Below are 10,076 nucleotides of genomic sequence, written 5' to 3'. Positions count from 1 at the left end.
CTGAATTTAAATGTTGTTTCCTGAGAAAAGTTTTCCCCAACCATCCAATTTAAAGGAACTTCCCAGCTACTTTCTATTATATCACCTTAGGTTATTTTCATTATAGCATTTATGTCTACCTAATATTTGTCTTTTGTCAGTCTTTCCAGACCTAAATGCACACTTCATTAGGGGCCTTATATGTTCTGTTTACTGCTGTATCCCAGGTGGTTAGAAGAGTGTCTGGTATATACTAGACATTAAATGTATGATAGTTTAATTAAGTAACTTTATCTTTTCTAAACAATTATACATCAGATCTGCTTGAATTACACAAATTTTAGATTTTATACCAGCAACCGGGCTTAACATATATTTTAGGTTAACCTGTCTGTTCAAGACCCAAAACATTTACTAACCAAATAATTGTCTTTGACCAGAAAGGTGTACATTAACCCATGGACCAGTATGAACGTAAAGTTCTTAACTTCCAGCTCTTCAGTATACATGTCATTGAACTCCGCTTTAAACTCTGGGAGAATTAAAGCAAAGCTTCGATTTTTCTAAGAACATTACAAAATGACCAGGAAAAGCCATAATTATATTTGCTTATAGTTTCTATGATATGATAGTCTATTCTCAGGTAAATTATAAATCAAAATGTGTCATATCATCATGCCATATTATAATGGAGCTCCTTTAAAAGGCAAACCCAAATTTCCAAATTCTTAAATTAGGTGTAAAGGATTCACTCTACCAAATAAAATTTTTACTCTTGTTCCCTATATCTCTTAGAGTAAATTTGGTAGTTCTAGTCATCTGATCAGCCAATATATGATAGTAATAAACAACTTTTCAATTTTAATTCATTGTTTTCAGGGTCAATCCCTTAAATTTTAGACTGTTAAAACAGAAAAATCCACTTAGCAGTCTGATTCACCCCTTACATGAGAATTCCCTGAAAGAAAATTACATGTCTGGGCAAGTATTGACCAGGTCTCTACTGCTAAGTATATTATTTTTTCAGTTCCATATAATTGTTACAAAATACAACAACATTCCAATTTTCTATATCAAGATCAAATTTATTCCCATATTTTTCTTTAAAAATGTTTTAAATTTTATATTGAAAAAGGTAAAGAGAAAGTAACTTTCAGAAAACAAGCAAAATTCATATGTTCCATAAAACAAAGAATACTTATATGTACATCATTAGGAAATCTTTAGGTTACTTATATTCCTACTACGAGGAGGATGAGCTTAAACCTTATGTAATTAACCTCTTACAATTCTGATGGAAATCATTTTAATTTTGTTCTACTTCTTTTATTATTTAGGCAAAGATGCAATTTACACAATTCCAGTGAAAAACATTCTTGCTGTGGAAAAACTGGAAGAGAGCTCTTTCAACAAGAAAAATGTAAGTTACATGAATAATCACTTAAAGCTTTTTAAATTGCACATATTACTTGATCGAAAATTTTCAAGGTTTTGTATTTGCCATTAATCATTACTATTTTAATTAATTGTTGACTAGAACTGTCTTAAAATTGTCCATTATTTTTCCTGAAACTAACATTGTCTCCACTATACTCAAATAAAAATTTTTTTAAATAAAATGTTTTAAAATTTTTTTAAATAAATAAAATTGTCCATTGTGATTGATGCCTTGTATAGTCTGCCTAGCCTATTAAGTTAAAGGTACTTTTCTCAGTACTTCTCTAATCTGACCTTTCAACTTGACATTCAAGTCTTTAATAATATAGTCCCAGCCAGTCTGTGCAATCTTATATACTGTAACTCAAACCAGTGAGGGTGATTTCCTGTTTCTCTGTATTCTCCCACTGCTTTGCCCTTACTCATACTTTTTCCTCCATCTGAAGTTCCCTTCCTTCATTCTTATTTATGTGATAGTCCATTCTTTGGACATGTGTGACTTCTAAAAATTATATTCTATTGTACTTAGTACTATGTGACTCAGATTGTCCTTGGAACTAATTTACTTGAAAAGTAACAATTTGTAAGATACCTGAGCAGCAGTTATCTAACCAAGCAATCTATTTTTCTCTTACATACCTTTTTCTGTTTGTACTGTGTTGGTTTTTAGACTCTCTTACTAACTTTTTATCTTAATTGCCTATGAAGATGTTCCAAGTAATACATATGGAGAAGCCACTCTACGTCCAGGCAAATAATTGTGTAGAAGCTAATGAATGGATAGACGTCCTCTGCAGGGTGAGCCGATGCAATCAGAACAGGCTCAGCTTTTATCACCCGTCTGCATATCTCAATGGAAACTGGCTCTGCTGTCTGGAGACCAGTGAGAACGCTCTCGGCTGCAAGCCATGTACTGCGTAAGTTTCTTTCTGATTAAAAAAAGCAGTGTGGTATATCAATAGAATGAAATATTATCAGCCATAAAATGGAATAAAGTATTGATACATGCTGCAACACGGGTGGACCTTGAAAACATGCCAAGTGAAAGAAGCCAGAAACAGAGGCCGTATACTATATGATGACTTTTATAAAAAATATCCAGAATAGGTAAATTTATAGACAGAAAGTAGATTAGTGGTTGTGATGGCCTGGAGGGAGGAAGGTTTGGGGAGTGCTAATGGATACAGGGTTTCTTCTGGGGTGATGAAAATGTTCTCAAATAGGGCGCCTGGGTGGCCCAGTCGGTTAAGCGACTGCCTTCGGCTCAGGTCATGATCCTGGAGTCCCGGGATCGAGTCCCGCATCGGGCTCTCTGCTCGGCGGGGAGCCTGCTTCTCCCTCTCCCGCTCCCCCCTCTCATGTGCTCTCTCTCATTCTCTCTCTCTCAAATAAATAAATAAAATCTTTAAAAAAAAAAAAAAGAAAAGAAAATGTTCTCAAATAAGCAGTGGTTGGCACAAGTCAAAAAAAGTGGGGTGAGGGGAGCAATGTCGAAGTAGATGCATAAGCCCGAGCAAGGAGGGACTTTGCCTTCTCTTTCTAACTGTATGGAACAGCCATTGTAGCCCCGTGGACTTAAGAAGTAATGCAGTGCTTTTGTGATGAAGCATAGGTATTACGAAAATGATTTCTCTTTAGATTGGATTTTGGATTAGAGTTCTGTAATGACCAAACCTCTCTTGGCCCCATTTTATTAAATTGTCAAATGAGACTAGCTCTCTGAGTTTCCTCCTGCAAAGTTCTGAGGTTCTGCTTTTTAATCCCAAGTCACCAGAAGTCTTTGGCATGTTAACAAAAATGAAATTTTTCAATGTCTTTAATTTCATTTTTATCATAGAGGTGTCCCTGCAGACATCCAAATAGATATTGATGAAGACAGAGAAACAGAAAGAATGTATTCCCTTTTTACCCTCAGTTTACTTAAGCTGCAGAAAATGGAAGGTAAATATACAATTAAAAAATTTTTACATAACCACGATCCTTTGTTACCAATTCCTGAAGTAATTGCTTTGGCATTGTCTTAAAGTTGAAAATACTCAAAGCTTTACCAAAATGTTACTTATGTGGACATTGATAAACTCCCAAAGGGGTGTTTTTCACAGATACTCACAAAGATACTGTTTTTGCATAAATGTGCTGTTCGTAATTAATAAAATGAAAGTATGTGGGTTATCTGTGCATTTCCAGGGGAAGTCTTCCCAGCTTGAGACACTCAAAGTTCTTATGTATACTAAAAATTACATTTATGGAATTAGTTTTCTGATAAGAGATTTTACTGCTCCTTTTAGAGGCTTGTGGAACTATAGCAGTCTACCAAGGACCACAGAAAGAGCCTGATGATTATTCTAATTTTGTAATCGAGGATTCTGTAACAACCTTTAAGACAATTCAGCAAATAAAAAGCATCATAGAGAAGCTGGATGAACCTCATGAAAAGTATAGGAAGAAAAGATCAAGTAGTGCAAAATATGGGAGCAAGTAAGTATTCTTAAGATTCTTTAAACATATTTGTAAACATTGTTTGAGATTCCAACTACTACTCTTTACTCACACCTGACATGCAGGCTTCCTGCTTACCTTCATCTTTCAAGACCCAGCTCAGAACCTTTCTCTTGTGAAGAAGTTCCCCTGGACACTCACACAGTGGTCTTTGTCTTTGCAGTTCTGCTACTGTTTCATTATGTTGGTGCTGTAGTTGATCACCACTTTTAATGTTCAATTATTTCATTAAGTCAAATACGTAGTAGTTTTTGTTTTGTTTTTACCCTCCCTCTTCCATCTTAGTATCTTCTACAGTGCCTTATACATACTAAGTACTGAAAAAAAACATCACCTGTGAAAATGCTACAAGTACTTCATAGTTGAGTCTTTGGACCCATCTCAGATGTAGGTGACTATTACAGTGGATAACAGCAGCAACATCTAACACTTTATTAGGAGCTTAGTCCACCACCAGGCAGTGTACCTATTTTACATCATATTATGCAGCGTGTTTTTAGAATCCCCACTGAGGTGGCTTAACCAATAGGAAAAATTTTATTTTAATTTAATTTTTTTTAAGATTTTATTTATTTATTATTTGAGAGAGAGAGCACGAGCTGAGGGGAAGGGCAGAGGGAGAGGAAGAAGCAAACTCACTGAGCTCAGAGCCTGATGCGGGGCTCGATCCCAGGACCCTGAGATCATGACCCAAGCTGAAGGCAGACCCTTAACCAGCTGAGCCATCCAAGGGAAATTTTTTAATCTCACAAATTAAGTCCTAACTTCCATAGTTGGTTGGTCCAGCAGCTCTGTATTGTTACCAAGCACCATCCAGCCACTTACCCGTCCTCAACAAGATGATTTCTGTATTCCTAAGGTTTGTCCCTTCATGGTCATGGATGAGCTGCAACAGTTCACTATTTTTATATAATAGTATCCAGAGGCAGAAAGACATTATTTCCTTCTAAGAGAAAAGAACCTTATCTAAAGTTACCCCAGCTTTCCCTGGAACATGGGGCTGCACAGTATCAGCACTAGGATCAGAGTTCTGTTTGCACAAAGGTGAATAGGGAGGCGATAGTTCTTAGACCACAGTGTACACTGTCTCATTCATCTTCACATCAGTCCAACATGGTTATTCCTATTTTACAGCTAGAGAAACTGAGGCTCAGAGATGTTAAGTGCTTTGTCAAAGGTCATACAGCTGATTAGTGAGGGGCTTTGAATTCTGGCCCCACTGTTTTAAGCATTCTTCAAAAATAATGTGATTATTGGGGCACCTAGGTGGCTCAGTCAGTCGAGCATCCCGACTCTTGGTTTCAGCTCATGATCTCAAGATTGTAGATTGAGGGCAACCCCCTCCCCAGGCTCTGCTCTGGGCGAGGAGCCCGCTTGGAATTCTCTCTCCCCCTCACTCTTTGCCTCTCCCCACTCTCTCTCTTTAAAAAATGTGATTATTAATGTGTGGTTTATGAACAATAAAAATCAGTTTGACAGATGTGTGTTCTCCCTGGATAGAAAAAGGCTATTGTAACCATCCGAATCCTGTCTTCTCTACATTAGTGTAATTGGTTCTCTTCCAACAGTGCTAATATAGTTTTCTTGGAGTCCCCAGAAATTTCCGTTTGAGGTCCTAGCCAGTGCTTGACCACTCTTCTTAAATAGTATCTGTCCCCCACCCCTGCCCACCCTACCTTTTCCCACCTTTATTTTTCTCCATTAAAAAATATCAGTCTTGGGACGCCGAGTGGCTCAGTCTGTTGGGTGTCTGCCTTCGGCTGAGGTCATGATATCGGAGTCCTGGGATCGGGCCCCACGTTGGGCTCCCTGCTCAGCAGAGCCTGCTTCTCCCTCCGCCCTTCACCTCACTCGTACTTTCTCTCTCTTGCTCTCTCTCTCTCTCAAATAAATAAATGGAATCTTTAAAAAATACATATATATGGGCACCTGGGTGGTTCAGTTGGTTAAGCAACTGCCTTCGGCTCAGGTCATGATCCTGGAGTCCCGGGATCGAGTCCCTCATCGGGCTCCCTGCTCAGCGGGGAGTCTGCTTCTCCCTCTGACCCTCCCCCCTCTCATGCTCTCTCTCTCTCATTCTCTCTCTCAAATAAATAAATAAAATCTTAAAATTAAAAAAAAATAAAAAATACATATATATATCAGTCTCTTGGGGTGCCCGGGGTGGCTCAGTAGGTTGAGTGTCCAGCTCTTGATTTCCACTTGAGTTGTGGGATCAAGCCCTACCCCTGGCTCCCCACTCAGTGAGAGTCTGCTTCTCTCCTCTGCCCCTCCCTCTAAGCACACAGGTGCTCGTGCTCCCTCTCCCCCCCACCAAATAAATAAATAAATAAATAAATCTTTAAAAAAAAAAATCAGTCTATCTTGTACTAAATAGTTTCCTTGTTCATTTTACTTTCCCTAAAGCAGGAAGTAAGCTCCGTGAGAGCAAGGTTTTGTCTATTTTATTCACTGCTGTATCCACAGCTTCTAAAATAGTTCCTAACATTTAATAGGTGATCAGTAAATACTTCTTGAGTTAATGAATTAAGAGTTGACATGAGAGAGATGCCTGAATGGCTCAGTCGGTCCTGGTCCTGGGATCAAGTCCCACATCGGGCTCCTTGCTCAGCAGGGAACCTGCTTCTCCCTCTGCCTGTCACTCCCCCTGCTTGTGCGCTCTCTCTCTGACAAATAAATAAATAAAATCTGTAAAAAAAAAAAAAAAAGATAACATGAGAGATTATCAAGGGAAAATTACAAATACTTAATGGATACTGTGAGATAATTTGTCACTTTTTAAAATGTTGTATATTCTTTTGAAAAATGGTTTTCTTTTATTTTCCAGGGAAAATCCAATTGTAGGAAAAACATCTTAGAGTATGACCAACTGATTCAGAAGAACTGGAAAATACTATTTTTGTTGGAGTTTTTCAATTCATTGTTTATTTTGTTCCTGGTATTTAAGAATGAACATTGGCTTCAGTGTCACCTATATTCACATTGTATTTAATATTTAATAGTTGAAAGTAACTGGGAATCCCACTATTGATGCATTACTAGAGAATTTGAAACTCAAGATTCCCTTCATATCTTATATGTCAAAAGCCATGTGTCTGCAGCTTCTTTTTAATAGAAAGAATCTTCCTAAAGAAGCTTTATAACAAAAGGAGAACTCCTCCATAACAAGAAACCATCTCTTGCTGTGACACTCCATGTTCTGTGGACTTCTCACTACCATCAGTGCCTGCTCTATACTGCCAGTGTTGTGTTTTACTAGAAAATCCAGCCCATGACACTTCAGAGCTTTCCGTTTAGTTCATCCAGACCCTCCCTCTTCAAAAAAGAAAAAAAAAAGGGGTTTTCCTTTCGTCTGTTAGTCATTACAGATTACAGTAGGGACTTTTGAAAACTGCCAGAGCATCCTTGAAGGTTGGTAGCTCCTTTTGCCTATTTAAAGGTGTAAACAGAACTCAGACAGGAGGAATCAGGGAACATACACTGATGTGTGCATCTTGTTTACATTTGGGATGAGTGATGGCAGATGAAATACAATGAGACCACTAAATTTTTTTCATTGTTTTAAATATCAGGTACTCATATTCTTGATTTGAAAGTTCAAGTTAACATGACATGTAAGGACATCTCTTCTGAAAAAGAAGAGACAGTAGTCAGTGAAAGAAGGTGGTGGGAAAATCACTTGACTTCATCTGTTATTATAAGGGCCACCATAAGGACGCCCTCCTCCTAGTGTGAGGGTGAGAGCTAACTCGAGAACAGTCACTTGGCGCACTTTAATAATCTGGGCTGCCCCAGATTATACTTTAGATACTCTGTGGTATCTAATCTTTATGATCAGTTGAATGATCAGTGTTTAAGTCTAGAAATAGTGCTTTTCTGAAAATGTTTATATTTCATTGCTGTTTTCTTATTTCCTGCTAGCCAAATGGAGTTTGGGCAAGCAACTGTTTGAATCGTGTTTTTCCCTAATAATTTACTTTTATCCTAAAAACCATAATTGTAAATAAGCAGTCGAAGCAAGTTGCCTCCTTGAAGTTAAGAGGGATACACATTGCTTCATCAGTATTAAAAACCATGGTACTCTTATTTTGTCTTTTAAAATTTAAAACATTTTCTAAATGTGGTACTTTGAACCTTGGAGTATTTACATATTTCTGTTTAAAACTGTGACTTATTAATGTAAGTCTAGCTAGTAGTGCTTTTTTTGTTTTCCTGAGCATAAGCCATATATCAGGATACACTTTGCCAGTTTTGTTATTGGTAATTGTTTTTAAATTATATTGTTACTAGGGAATTTTTTTAAAGACCATTGGCACACAATCAGAGTTGTTCCAGAAATGATTATAACTGAGCAATGTATTTCTCTAAATGACTCGTGAAAATCAATTGGTTTTATTTAAGAATCGGTCCTAGTCTCCATTATGGTAGGTTTATTCCTGCCCACTTTAAAGACAAGTTTGAAAGACTCCTTTAAATTTCATGAGCTTGTGTATTCCATAAATTACACTGATTTATATAAATGTGAAAGAATTTAACCATTTAATAAATTTCTCATTGCTGAATTTCATTCACATTGAAATTTCCTTTTAAGAGTCTCTGAGATGTCTACCTGAAAAGGACATGTGAGCATTGCCAAGTACCACTTGTTATTCTTTAGTGGCTGTTTTAGCCCTCTGCTCTTTTTCAAGGCAAAAGAAATATTTTTTAAGTATTTCTAATATCAAATCCCCAATCATGATTGCTTTTAAAGATCATGGCATTGTCAAAGGGACCAAGGCTGTGTGAATACATAACTCTGAATTTGAATGGAAGAGTTCAGTCATATAGTTATTTTCTTCACATGACACTTTTAAACAGCCTATTTGACTGGAATTAACCAGCTTGGCACAGCCAAAAAGAAGTAATGTGAAATTAAATTAATCTTCTTTGAAAGTCTACTGAAATAAGAGACCATGTCAGTAGGACCCTACAATAACCTAGGTACTTGCTTCCAAGGGCCTCATTCCTCTGCTGTTATGAGTATTTTGATTTTTGCTACCAGATCTGCTTTCTCTGCCTTTTCCACACTTGAAAAAAAATACATGGCAGCTCACTTCACCCTAAAAACCTGAAAACGCCTAGAAGGAGAGAAAAGGATGATTTAATAACTCTTGCCATAAATGCCAGTTCTGGTTCTTAGTTTAGCCATTTCCATCAGTTGCAGTTGTGGTGATCTATTCTTGTTATTGTTTGTTGTTGTTTTTTTTTAGTTTGGTTTTTTAATATTTACTAAGATGATGGCAATAGCTAAGTTTTTTACCCCCAGGAATATAATTTATCAAATTGAATGATTTTATTTGCCAAAGAAATATGTTTATAATGTCACGAGTAATGGTTAAATGTCAAAACTAGATTTTCCTTATTATTAAAAAAAAAAAAAAGGTGATGAATGATGTGGCTTTTGTTTGTTTCTGAAGCCTGATTTCATTCATTTATCAGAAAGGCTCATTCATGCCAGGTTTTAGAAAACAGATTTTTTTTTCCCTTTTTTTTTTTTTTTTAAGTAAAAGCACCTTTAATTTGTTCTAATGGTACATCCTGTAATGACAATGCTACAAAAAGCCTTTTAGGTGTCCTTACAGTATGCGAAAAATACAGGACTCATTTTAGAGTTAAATTACCTGTCTTGACCAATATTATCTGCTTCCATTTTTATTAACTTGGAAATTAATATGTTGCTAGTAAATATTGGTTTTTACAGTGTCCAATTTGAATATGTAAGTTATCAAAACTTAATGTAGTGAATTTGTGTAACCATGTTGTATTGTTGAGAATGTATTTTTATTTAAATTTTATTTTCTTATCAAGAGTATTATAAAAATTTAAAACTTTTGTAACTGTCGCTTGGAAATAACTCAAATAAATTACAAGAAGCCTGTCTATTCTCTGTGAGACCTTACTTTCTTACTAATTTAAGATTTCTTGCTTAAAATTATTGTACCTTGCCTATCAGTAAGGGAACAGCAAACGTGAGAAGTCCTCAGTAACAAAGAAGAATAAAGCCATCTGTTTTAAAAGTGCTCAGGATTCTTTTCTTGCACTTAACTTGGCTGATTTTTGATGGACTGTGGTCCTTATTCGCTCATTCGTTCAACAGACTTGTTTTGAGGACCTCCAGTATA

General features: G+C 36.4%; 1 protein-coding gene across 3 annotated transcripts in view; it reads left to right on the top strand.

Annotated features, from left to right (window-relative positions):
* The window catches only part of RASA2 (RAS p21 protein activator 2), a 124,050-nt gene extending 114,258 nt beyond the window's left edge, over positions 1-9,792 (top strand). For all 3 annotated transcript variants that reach the window (XM_021678866.2, XM_044920356.1, XM_021678865.2), the window contains 5 exons: positions 1,317-1,399; positions 2,125-2,333; positions 3,254-3,357; positions 3,705-3,894; positions 6,743-9,792. In XM_021678866.2, the coding sequence (XP_021534541.1) occupies positions 1,317-1,399; positions 2,125-2,333; positions 3,254-3,357; positions 3,705-3,894; positions 6,743-6,773 (617 nt within the window). In that variant the 3' untranslated portion in view covers positions 6,774-9,792. The remainder of the gene's footprint in view (positions 1-1,316; positions 1,400-2,124; positions 2,334-3,253; positions 3,358-3,704; positions 3,895-6,742) is intronic.
* Positions 9,793-10,076: the final 284 nt, after the last annotated feature.

Source organism: Neomonachus schauinslandi, chromosome 1 (assembly GCF_002201575.2).
Source record: "Neomonachus schauinslandi chromosome 1, ASM220157v2, whole genome shotgun sequence".
Classification (NCBI taxonomy): Eukaryota; Metazoa; Chordata; class Mammalia; order Carnivora; family Phocidae; genus Neomonachus; species Neomonachus schauinslandi.
This window is presented reverse-complemented; position numbering and strand designations above follow the sequence as displayed.